The sequence below is a fragment of the Pituophis catenifer genome, unplaced genomic scaffold (assembly GCF_029215685.1).
Source record: "Pituophis catenifer annectens isolate HBS135680 unplaced genomic scaffold, rPitCat1.0.hap2 SCAF_3, whole genome shotgun sequence".
Classification (NCBI taxonomy): domain Eukaryota; kingdom Metazoa; phylum Chordata; class Lepidosauria; order Squamata; family Colubridae; genus Pituophis; species Pituophis catenifer.
This window is the reverse complement of record NW_027256883.1, coordinates 215,315,371-215,329,338: the sequence shown is the minus strand read 5'-3', so window position 1 is coordinate 215,329,338 and position 13,968 is coordinate 215,315,371. Positions and strand designations below refer to the sequence as shown.

At 45.9% G+C, this 13,968-nt stretch overlaps 1 protein-coding gene across 3 annotated transcripts in view; it reads left to right on the top strand.

Moving 5' to 3' along the window:
* RPRD1B (regulation of nuclear pre-mRNA domain containing 1B) overlaps nucleotides 1–13,968 on the top strand; it is a 43,536-nt gene that overhangs the window by 2,477 nt on the left and 27,091 nt on the right. For all 3 annotated transcript variants that reach the window (XM_070941861.1, XM_070941862.1, XM_070941863.1), the window contains exon 2: nucleotides 13,576–13,705. In XM_070941861.1, coding sequence (XP_070797962.1) covers nucleotides 13,576–13,705 — 130 coding nt within the window. The remainder of the gene's footprint in view (nucleotides 1–13,575; nucleotides 13,706–13,968) is intronic.

The window sequence follows — 13,968 nt, the reverse complement described above, 5'->3', positions numbered from 1 at the left end:
CCCACGCTCCCTTTTGGCACGTGTTGGCAAAAAGGTTAGCCATCACTGCCCTATACCTTTTCAGACCAGTGACTGTCCAGCCTCTTAAAAACCTCCAGTGATGGAGCATCCACAACTTCTGGTGGCAAGTAGTTCCGCTGATTGATTGTTCTAACTGTCAGGAAATTTAGTTCTAGGTTACTTCTCTCCTTGATTGGTTTCCATCTGTTGCTTCTTGTCCTTCCCTCAGTAAGCAATTCACAGAAATGTAACTCTGGGGCCTTGGAGCCACCTGCAACCCCATCTCTGAATCCCAGATGATGTTAATTGTACAGGTAGTCCTCAATTTACGACCACAGCTGAGCCCAGAATTTCCATTGTCAAGTGAGACATTTTTAAAGTGAATTTTGCTCCATTTTATGACCTTTGCTCCATTTGTTAAGTTGTTATTTCTAGCAAGACTACCACATTCTGGAACGGCTTGGTTCCCTATGCCATCCGTCTGTCAAACTTGCAAGATTCGTTTTTCTCGCCATGTACATGTATGCCTCTGAACTAGACTGTGTTGTTTCTCTGTGTCGTATAGTACATGTGGGTATAGGCATAATTTTGTATTTATTTATTTATTTATTTATTATGTCATGGTTACGTAGTGTATATTGGAGGTGGTGACCCTTTGAGAGCTGTATGCAACAAAATTTCATTTTAATGGATGCTGATTAGCGTGCATTCAAAGTGACAAAGTTATTCTAAGTCTAAGCGAATGGTTAAATTAGTGACTGGGTTGTTAAGTGAATCTGGCTTCCCCATGGACTTTGCTCATGAGAAGGTCGCAAAAGGGGATCACGTGACCCCGGGACACTGCGACCGTCATAAATATGAGTCAGTCACTGAATTTTGATCACGTGATCACGCAGATGGTGCACAGGTCATAAGTGTGAAGACTGGTCCTGAGTCACTCTTTTCAGTCCTGTTGTAACTTTGAATGGTCAGTAAACAAATGGTCGTAATTGGAGGAGTACCTGTGTCCTCTAATGGCCTTTCAGCATTGCAGCATTCAGAAAAAGGGGCCTTAACCTTGGCTTGGGAAGAGGGGAGATCCGCACAAGATGTACATAAAAGTACATAAAGATTTCCTTGGGGTGTAAGCAGAGGGGGAAGGGCGAAGAAGGGGGAGACCAGCAATAGGTGGAGTTGCAGCGGGGGATCAGGTCTGGAGATTGGGAAAGGCCCATCTGTGGCAGGGGGTCTCCAACCTTGGCAACTTTAAGACTTGTGGACTTGTGGAACTCCCAGAGTTCCTCAGCCCCTGATCTAGGGGGTCACCAAGAGTCCAGAGTGACATGATGGCACGATCAATCAAAGCGAAGACTTTGAGAAGTCCATATCGTTGGCCGAAGGGGAAGGAAAGCGAAGAAGACGATGATCAGGGTCAGAAGAATAATTTGGGGTTCCAACTCAAGTCGGGATTGCGCGGTAATAAGTGAAATGAAATCCAGACAGCTGCGAGGAAAGGAGAAATATTTATGCCCAAAAGCAAAGGGGTTTTCCCAGGGTGGCAGCTGCAAAGGGTCTTGAGACTGGGGTACAGAGACACTGTTTTATAGGGGAGTTTGTCCCAGATGTGGAAGAACAGACATGCGATTCTAGGGCAGTGTTTCTCAACCTTGGAAGCTTTGAAGATGGGTGGACTTCAACTCCCAGAATCCCCCAGCCAGCACTGCTATTATTCAGCGCTCCGTTATTCTATTCTAGTTGCTCACCTCTGTCCTATGTGGTCGCTCAGAGTTCAGCACTGACCTAACCAGCCAGCCAAAAACAGAACAAGGACCCAGGACCAAAAGACATGAAATAAAGATGGGAAATAAAAGCTAATTTATACCCCATCTTTCTATGCTTTGCCACTCTTGTCAGTCCTCCTCCTTTGGCTCCTGTCCACCCACCACTGTCCTGCATTGCCTTTTATTCTTTAAACTAATTCTCTCTCTCTTGCAATCCCTCCTTTCTCACTCCTTCCCTTCCTTGCAGCTCTCAATTAAGGCACTCCGTTCTCAGTCCCTCTCCGCTTATGGCCAGGCCACCGTCTCAATGGGCTACTTTTGAATTCCCTCTTGTTCCGTTCAGGTCCCATTTATTCTTGGCCCCATCCTTTGTTCTCTTCCGCCCCCTCCTAAGTAGCCTACTCCAACCACTGCATTCAGCTTTTCTCCCGACTCTCATTTGTGCGTAACAACACAGTCAAAAGCACACACACACACACACACACACAAGGAGACACCGCTGTTTTTGCTTCTTTCAACCTCGGTTCATGAATGTCGGACATTGAATTTCCCACTTCCTTAAATATTCTGTCAAGGTACCCTATTTTTCTGCAGTTCTGTATAACACACGGTCATTCATTGAAGGCTGTCCTCCAGTTACGACTGTAATGGAGCTTACCAAATTTCAATTGTTAAATCGTAATGGTTGTAAAACAGGTCGGTCATGGGATTGATCCATTTTACCACATTTTTTTGTGGCAGTCATTAAGTGAGTGCCGTGGTCGTAAGTGAATATCATGGTTGTTAAGTGAAAGCTCTGGTCATTAAGCGAAACCAAATGATGCAGAAAAACGGAATTGAATGCTGTCGCAAAACAGTGTCACATGATCCCAGGATGTTGTAAATGGCTGTAAATGTGGCAGAGTTACCAAAGCGCGGTCATGTGTCTGCGGGGAGGTGACCATCAGAATTCCTGATCTGGCTCATAAGCCCCCTTTTCAGGTAAGACATAATACAGGTAGTCCTTGACTTACGACCACAAATGAGCCCAGAATTTATGTTGCTAAGTGAGAAATTTGTTAAAATTTGTTTGTCCCGTTTTACGACTATCTGCCAGACATTTAAAATCTGATTTTAAAGAAGGGACATTGAGTTTAATCTCTTGCTCAAACATGTTAACTCAATAACAACATACTAAATGTAGATGCCACTCAACCCCTAGCCACTCCAGGTGATTAAGCCATCTTTAAAAAAAAAAAAAAAAAAAAAATACCCAGCAGGAAGTTCCTGAGGCCTGGTGGGAAGCCCAGCTCATCCGTTTTGAAGAAAAGTTTTAAATTAAAAAAAAACCAAACTTCTAGTTGTGCAAGTTGAGGCACTTCCCTGTGTCCCACCACCCACGACTGCTGTGGAGGACTAAGCCATTTGTCTGGGATGGTATACCAGTATAAGGATCCTGTGATGGGCAGAGGGGGGGTTGGACTAGAAGACCTCCAAGGTCCCTTCCAGCCCCAGATTTCGCTTGCATCCCAACAGCGATTGCCAGGAAACAATTGTCAGTATTGTGCCCAGTAAAGAGAAACAAAAAACATGGTAGTGAAATGAATCTAAATTATGTTATGGAAGAAAAACACGCTCCCTTTAGTGCCATGATAGTTTTGTTCTTTTCCTTTTGAAAGTAAACTAATATTTACAGGTACTCCTCAACGTATGACCACAATTGAGCCCAAAATTTATGTTGCTAAGTGAGCTTGCTCCATTTTACGACTTTTCCCACAGCCAGTGAATCCCTGCAGTTATTAAGTTAGTGACACGGTTGTTAAGTGAATCCGACTTCCCCCTTGACTTGGCTTGTCCGAAAGTCACAAAAAGGGATCAGGGGACTCTGGAACATTGCAACTGTCATAAATGTGAGTCTGTTGCTAAGTCTCTGAATGTAAATCACACGGCTGTGGGGATGCTGCAAATATCACAAGTGTGAAAACCGGTCCCAAGTCACTTTTTTCAGTGCCGTTGTCACTAAATGAACTGTTGTAAGTTGAGGACTAGCTGTATACGCGTTTAGACCTCAAAGAAACTGATGCAAGGAAGTTTTCTTTTACAGAGAGCGGATTCCTCTTCCTTTCACCTGTTTATTTTGTTTCTTTAAGCATATTTGTCTGCTGCCACAATAAAAAAATGACAGTGGCCGACATGGGAAAATCCATAGAAAACAACCTCCCCACACCTAAAACAGCAACATTAAGAGAATAAAGAATGAAGGCAAAAACAATTCAAATTATGGGAAGCCCCTCTGGAACAGCTTGGCTTCAGAAGCCAGACTGTCTTGTTTCTCTGTGTCATATAATATATGTGGGTATATACATAATGTTATATTTATTTTGTCATGTTATATGTAATGTATATTGGAGGTAGGGACCTTTTGAGAGCTGTATGCAACGAAATTTCATTTTAATGTATGTGAATTCAAAGTGACAATAAAGTCATTCTAAGTTTCAAGCTTGTCCCAAAGGTGATTTTTTTCAGGAGGCAATTGGACTTTCTTCTTTTTTCTTCTGAAGACGTTTCGCTTCTCATCCAAGAAGCTTCTTCAGCTCTGACCAGACAGTGGGGAAGGGAAGGATTTATATTCCCTGCAGACAGCTGGTCATTTGCATCCTTTTAGAGGGTCCTTGAATCTTTCCCCATTATCCTGTCAGAGCTGAAGAAGAAGCTTGGATGAAACGTCTTCAAAGAAATAACAAAGTCCAGTTGTCGCTGTAATTCCTCTCAGCCAAGGCTTCTGGTAGCCAGCTGTTTATGATGTTACTCTCCCCACGTTCTTTTGCAATTATATTTGTATTTTGGTCTGTGACCGCAAATAAAAGTTATAAAGTCCAGTTGCCTCCTGAAAAAAGCCCCTTTGGGACAGCCATGACATGGAAGGCTGAGAATCTCTTTTTACAAACTTTTTAAGTTTCAAGCTTGCAGAAAACTATTAGAGCTCCCTGGCCTCTCTGGTGCACATCTATGGAAATAATATGGATATAGGGGGATATATCCTCTGTCTTTATTCAAAGAGTCCCAGAAACAAAGGCAGCACAAGCACCAGTTCCACTGTGGAATGAAGAGTGAAGTGTGAGATTTTTCACGCTGCCACAGTAGGGACAAATGTAGAAGGATAAAAAAAAAACCCCAACTTTGAAATGTGCTTGCTCAGCCTCCAGTATGAAATACAGAGATATCCACGTCCAGTGTGTATATTCCGTAACTGCCTGCCCCTGACCATGGTTTTGCTCTCAGGTGTGATGATCAAGGGCAGGTACACCTGTGAACATTGAAGGGATTTGGTGCCTGGGCTCTCGGTGGCATCTTTCTGTTGGAACTTGCAGAGTTCTTGAGCTAAAGCTTTCCTTTTTTCTTCCTGGAGGTTCTGCAGTTTTGTTTCTTTCATGGATTTATTAGGCCAGCCAACTGCAACCCTGTGACCCTGGGCGAGTAAGACAACAGGCAGTTGATTTCCCCACATCCATAAAACAGCTGGAGATCTGATCGCGGTAGAAGAGAATGTCTGCCGCTCAGGGTTGAACTTGTGGGCTCCTTCTGAGCTTGGTGGTTTTTCTTGCAGGCGTTTCATGACCCAGCTGGGTGACATCATCAGCATAGTTGGCTCATGGAACGTCTGCGAGAGAAACCACCAACTCAAGAGAGCACCCAGGACTCCATAGGTCTATCTCAGTGTTTCTCAACCTTGGTAGCTTGAAGATGGGTGGACTTCAGCCGCTGGCTGGGGGATTCTGGGAGTTGAAGTCCACCCATCTTCAAGCTACCAAGGTTGAGAAACACTGTGTTAATCTCTGCTCTTGTGGGTATTTTATTTCTGGCCAGGAAGTGCAGTGATCTTTTAGCTTTTGGATTGTCTCTTTTGAATGGTGTGTAAATGTGGTCCATCTCTATGTGCCCGTTGATGGCTGTTTTGTCTGAGTGCCGCTGGCTGGGGGATTCTGGGAGTTGAAGTCCACCCATCTTCAAGCTTCCAAGGTTGAGAAACACTGGTCTATCTGATCTCCTGGTCCTGTGGATCTCTGCATTCGGCGTGGTTCTGCCCACCCAAGGAGCAAAGAACTGTCAGACATGTGTGCCAAAGGTTTTTTTTTTCTTCTTCAAAAGGCAACTCATCCAAGAAGCTTCTTCACTTGGAGGAGAAGCGAAACGTCTTCAAGGGAAAACAAAGTCCGGTTGCCTTTTGACAAAACACCTTTGGGACAACCATGTCCTGGATGATGGAGAATCTCCACAGACCCTGTCAGAGAAGTGGGCTGCTAATACTATTAGGGCCCTATCCGTTAGCGTAATCCGAACAACCGCAAAAAAACAAAAACAGAACAACCACCACCCAACAGCCCCCCCCACCCGCCAATAAATTGCCTGCTTTATTTTAAAAAAGGAAGAGCCGCTATTGAATCGATGTCCTTAAGAGAGAGATTTTCTTTCTCCATCATGATATTATTTATTTATTTATTTATTTATTTAAATTTCTATACCGCCCTTCTCCAAATAGGACTCAGGGCGGTGAACAGCCAAAGTAAAAAACAATACATACAAAATTTAAAAGCAGTTTAAAATAATTAAATATTTTGGCCGTAAATTAAAATAACCCAATTTAAAATCAATTTAAAATTAACTCAGGCCAGCCCCGCTAGTTGAAATAAATGGGTTTTCAGGGCCCGACGAAAAATCTGGAGGTCTGTTATTGTACGTATCTCTGGGGGGAGGTTGTTCCAGAGGGTGGGCGCTGCCACAGAGAAGGCTCTCCCCCTGGGAGTCGCCAGCCGACATTGTCTGGCGGACGGCACCCTGAGGAGGCCCACTCTGTGGGAGCGTACTGGCCGGTGGGAGGCTATTGGTGGCAGAAGGTGGTCTCGTAAGTACCCCGGCCCTAAGCCATGGTATTGATATTGGTGGTGGTAGTTTTTGGTGGTGGTAGTTTTTAACTCCTAAATATTCCAATCAGTCCATGAACTGAGCCTTGGTAGTACAGTGGTCTAAGGCACCCTGTTATTAAGCTGGTTATTAAGACCAGCTGCCTGCAATTACTGCAGGTTCGAATCTCGCCAAGGCTCAAGGTTGACTCAGCCTTCCATCCTTTCTAAGGTAGGTGAAATGAGGACCCGGATTGTGGGGGCAATAAGCTGGCTTTGTATAAAATATACAAAAGGATGAAGGCTATTGCTTAACGCATTGTAAGCTGCCCTGAGTCTCCGGAGAAGGGCGGCATATCAATCAAATTTAAAAAAAAACAAAAACAAAAACTGGGTTTTAGGTCTTGTTTTTGACATGGAAACCTCTTACAGGGGCCAGAGGCTGACCAGTAAATGACTGTGTAGTACTGTTGGCTTTGCCAGCCCCTGATTCCTGAATCCCCTGGAGGGTTTGGCAGAAATGAAGCTTTCTTAGTCTTCCTCCCTCCGCTGACTCCGGTGAAGTGGGAAAAAGGTCGGTGCCCAAACCAGCCTCCCCCCCCCCCAAGAGCCCCGGTCGCCCTTTTCTTTGGCTTCAGCTGTTCTAGGAGATAAACTTCCTTTTGACCAGTCATGGCACGGCTGCAGGCTGATAACCTTTCCCCCGGCTCTGCTGCTTGGTGCCAGTCAGTCCTTGCAGCCGGCGTAGAAGTGGGAGCTGGCAGAAGGAGCCGGCTCAGGGACGCTTGTCTGGCTCTGTATCGGTAGAAGAGCCAGCTCCATTTGCCTGGATGGTGATTCTGTTTTCCCCCACTGGGTTCTTTTTCGTGATATTATACGGGTGGAGAAGCCCTGCTAATAGGTGGATTAGTTCTTTGAGGAGTCCTCGGTATCCTCTGAGCTGGGTGGTTTTCTTGCAGATAGTTCATTTCCCAAGCTAGTCATGAGTGCAAACCTCTTTTAGCTCTCTAAAACTCTCTCTTAACACTCTCTTCTAGCACTGAAGATGTTGCCTAGTTGGGTCATGAAACGTCTGCAAGAAAACCACCCAGCATAGAGAACACCAAGGACCCCACACTCCTCCTCTTCCTCTTCCTCTTCCTCTTCCTCTTCCTCTTCCTCTTCCTCTTCCTCTTCCTCTTCCTCTTCCTCTTCCTCTCCTCTCCTCTCCTCTCCTCCTCCTCTCCTCGTCCTCCTTGCAAGCCCCACTGGCTTCTAGTACTGATGATGTTCCCTAGTTGGGTCATGAAACATTTGCAAGAAACCGACCAAGCTCAGAGAGCACCCAGGACCCCTCCGGAAGAGGTTCCAATTGGCACCTTTCCCCCTCAATCCTAAACTCCAAGCAGAAGTTCAAGCTCTTTGCTGGGAAATGGGACAACTACTCCCCATGGCCAACTCACCAAAAAGACAATTTAATAATTCAACTTAATTATTTAAAATCAGTAAAAATTATTTTAATTTTTGCCTTTCACATTTCATTCTGCCCCTCCTGCTGCATCCGTTCTTCCATTATTCTCTTCCACCATTTCTTTGATTTTAGCGTAACTCTTGTCCTACAGCGAGTTGGCCGTGGCGAATTGTCGTGACATAGACCCCTCCAGAGGCCCCCTTTAAGAAGAGATTGGGCAACCATTTGTTTGAAATGCTATAGGGTTTCCTGCTGGAGCAGGGGGCTGGACTAGAAGACCTCCAAGGTCCCTCCCAACTCTGTTATTCTGTTCTAGTCCCTTTCTGCTGCTCCAAAGGTGGGGCTGATGGTGGCTTCCTCTGGAGAGTCAAATGTATGAGTGAGAAGTGGACCAGGTAAGCTGGTGGGTCCAGGAAAGTCTGCCCAAGGGGGCTTCTTCCCCAACCCCCTCAGCCCCCAGCTTTGAAGAGGTGGGGCTCACCCAAACAGCAACGAAGCGTTGTGGTCAGAACAGGGGAAGAAGAATCTATGGGAAGAAGGCCAGGTGGGCAGGATTATTCATAGAAAGGCAGGGAGGAAGGGAGGGTCAGGCTGACCCAGTACAGAGCTTCAGGCACTGTCCCAAAGCAAAGCCAGCATAAATATAGACCAAAAGGAGGGGACATTTGTAGCTCAGGGTTGACTGTGGGCTGCTCCGTGCTCTGTGAGCTGGGTTCGTTTCATGACCCAACTAGGCAACATCATCAGGGCTAGAAGGGAACGGGGAAGAGGATGACTGTGAAGTCCTCGGTGCTTTCTGAGTTGGTGGTTTTCTTGTAGACATTTCATTACCCAACTGGGTAACCTCAGCGCTAGAAGGAAGAGGGGCTTGCAGAGAGGAGGAGGGGTGAGACTAGCACTGAGGGTCTTCCCTAGTGCCTCATGAAATGCCTGGAAGGAAACGGCCAAGTTCAAAGGGCAATAAGGAGCCCCCAACCCTCCTCCTCCTCCTCCCCACCCTCCCTTCTAGCAGTAAAGATGTTATCTAGTTGCGTAAATAAGCTCAGAGAGCACCAAGACCCTGAGCAACAAATATCAGTTCTTTGCTGCACAACCTGCCCTGTGGGGTAGTCCGAAGAGTTGGCTGATCTAGATAGTTCTAGATATAACGCACCCAGTTTCTATGTTAAATAATAGTTTTGGTACAGGCATCCTTTCCGGAACGCAGCATTCGGTCCTGACGCCTCAAAGCCTCTGCTCTGCTCTGCTCCGGGCCCAGGGCTCCTTGTGGGCGATGCTTGCGTTGAGGGAGGAGGCTGGCACTCTGGACTTTCAGGGCCTTAAATGTGGCCAGCGGGGCCTGGCAAGGACCAGTCCGGTTCTTCTGACCTCCTTGAGCTGAGCCGGTCAAGCCTACAAGGGAAGCCCAGAGGGGCCGCTGCTTGAAGTTTCTCTCTCTTGCCCTGCCAGTGGGATGGGTGGCATTTTGGAAAACCTTCGGTGGGTTTTTTTGCCACTGGCCACAAAGGGCTGTGGGTGTTGGGTGCAGCCTGCCGGGTGTGTTGCTTGCAATGGTTGTCCCGGATTTTTCCTTTAGATGCTTTTACCGGTAGTCCTCGACTTAGCGACCACAGTTGAGCCCAGAATTTCCATCGCTAAGCGAGACAGTTGCTAAGTGAGTTTTTGACAGCGTTGTTCAGTGAATCACTGAATTCAGTGGTAACATGGTTATTAAGTGAATCTGGCTTTCCCCATTGACTTTTCTCGCCAGAAGGTCTCCAGAGGGGACCACAGGACACCAGGGTGGTATGGTTCAGCCGCTTGGCAACCATTCAGTTGCCAAGCGGCTGAATTTTGATCACGTGACTGTGGGGCTGCTGCAACGGCCGTAAGTGTGAAAACTGGTCATAACTCATTTTTTTCACTTCTGTTGTAACTTTGGTCACTAAATGAATGGCTGAAAGTTGAGGACTACCTGTACGAGAGTAAAGGGAAGAAGCTTTCTGCTGTTTTGTTTTGTTTTGTTTTGTTTTGTTTTGTTTTGTTTTGTTATTATTTTATTATTTTATTTTATTTTATTTTATTTTATTTTATTTTATTTTATTTTATTTTATTTTATTTTATTTTATTTTATTTTATTTTATTTTATTTTATTTTATTTTATTTTTTATGCCATCTGTCAGAAATGGTGTAGGGTCTGCTTGGGTGGGGGGTTGGACTAGATGACCTACAAGGTCCCTTCCAACTCTGTTAATCCTGTTATATCTGTTAGATTGATGGATTGATAAATGTATTAGCTGCTCATCTTGCCACTCTTGTGGGCCTGCAAATATGCCAACCTGGAGTCTTTAACCAGGCCGTCCTCAGCTGGGGGTTTCGGCTGGATTGCCACTCTGCCCTGCTGAGGTGGTGCTGAGCTCCTCCTCCGCTTGAATGGCGTCCTTGTGAATTCACAACGGCAGTCCTGTCGGCCCCCACAGTGGCTCCCCTGCAGCTCTCTCTCTTCAGGGTGCTGAAGAGCAGCCCCCCTTCCCCCCCCCCCTTTGTCTGTTAACCTGCTTTTGGTCGGCTTTTAAAAGATTTTTAACACTCTGTGTGTGTCCGTCTTACAAAGAGCGGCCGCTGTTGAAAGAACGCAGCCCAGATGCTGCAATTCCCACGCTCCAGCTACAAGCACAGCAAAGAAAGGGCCACTTCTCCCTACCTGGAGCTCCAATATGTTATTAAAAAAAAAAAAAGAAAGAAGGTCAGGAAGAATCCAAGGCTTTGCTTTAACAAAAAAGGCAGAGAGTGGGGATTTTAAAGGAGACGATTTGTAGCTCAGGATTGAACGGTGGGGTCCCTTGTGCTCTCTGAGGTTGATGGTTGATGGTTGCAAGCGATTCATGACCCAACTAGGGAACATCATCAATGCTTGAAGGGAGTGGGGTTTGTGGAAAGGAGGATGTGGAGGAGGAAGAGGAGGAGGATTGTGGGGTCCTTGGTGCTCTCTGAGCTTGGCTGTTTTCTTGCAGACGTTTCATGACCCAACTAGGTAACAACATCAGTGCTAGGAGGGAGTGGCATTTGTGGGGAGGAAGAGGAGGAGGACGGTGGGGTCCTCGGTGCTCTCTGAGCTTGATGGTTTTCTTGCAGGCATTTCATGACCCAACTAAGGAACATCATCAGTGCTAGTAAGGAGTGTGATTTGCTGTCAATTTATATTCTAGTGGCTTGCCTGCCTCTGTTGGTGGGGGTGGTCTTAGATATTCTTTTGATGGCCTCTTTGGCAGTTTCTTGATTGGGATATTGCTTACTTGATTGTTGGTCTGAAGTTGACCTTGGAGTTACCGTATTTTTCAGAGTATAAGGCACACCTACCTTTTTTGGGGAGGAAAACAAGAAAAAAAAATCTGCCTCTGCCTCCCAGCAATTTGCCTCCTTGCAGCAAACTGCAAAATGGCGTGCACAGAGGCGCCAATAGGCAATGGCAGTCCCTGCAGCCTGAAACAGCTGGTGGTCGGGAGGCCGATCCAAGGACAATCAGCTGCTTGTGCTAATCAGATTGTGCTGAAGCTGAAACGGGCTGTTTGCTGCAAGGAGGTAAATCACTGGGAGGCAGAGGCCAAAGGGTGGGGGGCCAGCAAGTGGGCAGGGCTACATTCGTTGTATAAGACGCACCCAAATTTTCACCCTCTTTTAGGGGGGAAAAACTGCATCTTATATTCCGAAAAATACCGTAATCTGTGCTGATCTGAGCGCTGGTGGGGAGGTGCTGGGGTCTTTTTCTCCTCTTTTGGGCTGGTGGGTGGCCTCTTCATAGTCTATAGACGTTGTTAATGTCTATGTGTCTGTTGATGGCTGATTTGTCAGAGGGCCAGGCTTCTAGAAATTCCATGGCGTTTTTTGGGTTAGGACCCCTCAGTGGTAATATTAGAATAACAGAGTTGGAAGGCACCTTGGAGGTCTCCCAGTCCAACCCCCTGATTGAACAAGAGACCCTATGCCATTCTGGACAAATGTCTTTCCTTAAAACCCTCCAGTGATGGAGCACCCACAACTTCTGGTGGCAAGGTGTTCCACTGGTTAATTATTCTCACTGTCAGGAAATTTCTCCTGAGTTCCAGGTTGCTTCTCTCCTTGATTATAGTTTCCATCTATTGCTTCTTGTCCTGCCTTCAGAGGCTTTGGAGAAGAGGTGGACCCCCTCCTCTCTGTGGCGGCCCTCAAACAGTGGAAGACTGCTATTATGTCTCCCCTAGTCCTTCTCTTCGTTAGACTATACCCAAATCCTACGTTTTAGCCCCCAGCCCTCTAATCCTCTTGGTTGCTCTTCTCTGCACTCTTTCCAGAGTCTTAACATCATTTTTATATTGTGGCGACCAAACCTGGATGCAGGATTCCAAGGATGGTCTTACCGAAGTATTAAAAAACGGTACTATCACTTTTTGTAATCTTGATTCTATCTCTCTGTTGATGCAGCTGGCCAAACATACATATACACACACACAAGGATCTGGCTGGGGAATTCTGGGAGTTGAAATGCAAACCTCTTATTAAATTTGAGTTAGGATATCGAGACACGGTCAGTTAATAGTCATTCCCCCACCCACCCCCAAGAAAAAAAAAATAACGGACACCGACTGGCAGACAGGCCTTCTTTGTGGCAGCCCCCATCCTCTTTAAGATGCCCCCCCCACACGGTTCCTATCCTGCTTGAGTTCAGAAACAAACAAAATCTCTCGTATTCCAGGGGCCCTTGGTTCATTGCAAATGGTCCTCAGAGGTATTATAGGGGTTTTTTAAGGGTTAGTTGTTAAGTGAATCACGTTGTCGTTAAGCGAATCTGGCTTCCCCCATTGCCTTTGCTTGTTGGAAGGTGGCTGACACAGTTGCAGACGGGGATCCTGTGACACCGCAGCCATCGTAAATACCTGCAGCGTTGCCAAGCGAGCACCTGAATTCTGATTATATGTCACCCTCGGGATGCCATAATGGTTGTACCTGTGAGGAGTATTTGTAAATCACTTTTTTCCCCCGTTGCTATTGTAACTTTGAAAGGTCAGTAAATGAATGATTGCAAACTGAAGGACAACCCACCGTTCTCATAATTGTGGTTTTAAAAATTCGTGTTCGCAGATTTGGGGAGCGTATAAATATCGTAAATAAATAAATACTGTTATGACATCTGGTTATCTTTTTCAGCTCTTGACTCTCTGTAGTGGCACTCCAACTGCAGCAGATCACATTCTCAGACAGATTTGCCATTCCCTTCGGAGACCTTGCTTAAATCAAAGCCACAAGGCAGTCTGTTTATGAGATTATTTTTCTGTCCCCTCAATGTGGATGCATTCTAGGCCGTCTCCTTTATCAGATTCCGGGCAGGAGATCAATACGCCGTGGTGTATATACACATATATGGGGTGTGTGTGTGTATCCCAGCTTCCAAAAACATGCAAATACGAAAATCTGAGAGATGGTTCCAATGCCACATTATCTAAATATTGTTTTTTCTTTCCTTTGCCAGCCAAATCAAGTAGGAAACTGACTTTCCTATACTTGGCGAACGATGTCATCCAGAACAGTAAAAAGAAGGGACCCGAGTTTACAAAGGAATTCGAATCGGTGCTCGTGGATGCTTTTTCACACGTGGCCAGGTAGGTACAACGCCTTCCTTCCTTGTCTGTTCTGTGTATTTTTTTCCAAGAGGCAACTTTTTCTTTGAAGACGTTTCGCTTCTCATCCAAGAAGCTTCTTCAGTTCTGACTGGATGGTGGAGAAATGGAAGGATTTATATTCAATGGAGACAGCTGGTCATTGGCATTCTTTTTAAGAGGGTCGTTGAAGCCCTTGGAGGTTTCTCTGTGTCCTCAGGGTCACCTGAGTGGTGCAAATGGTTCCTGTAGTCTGCCATTTTTTT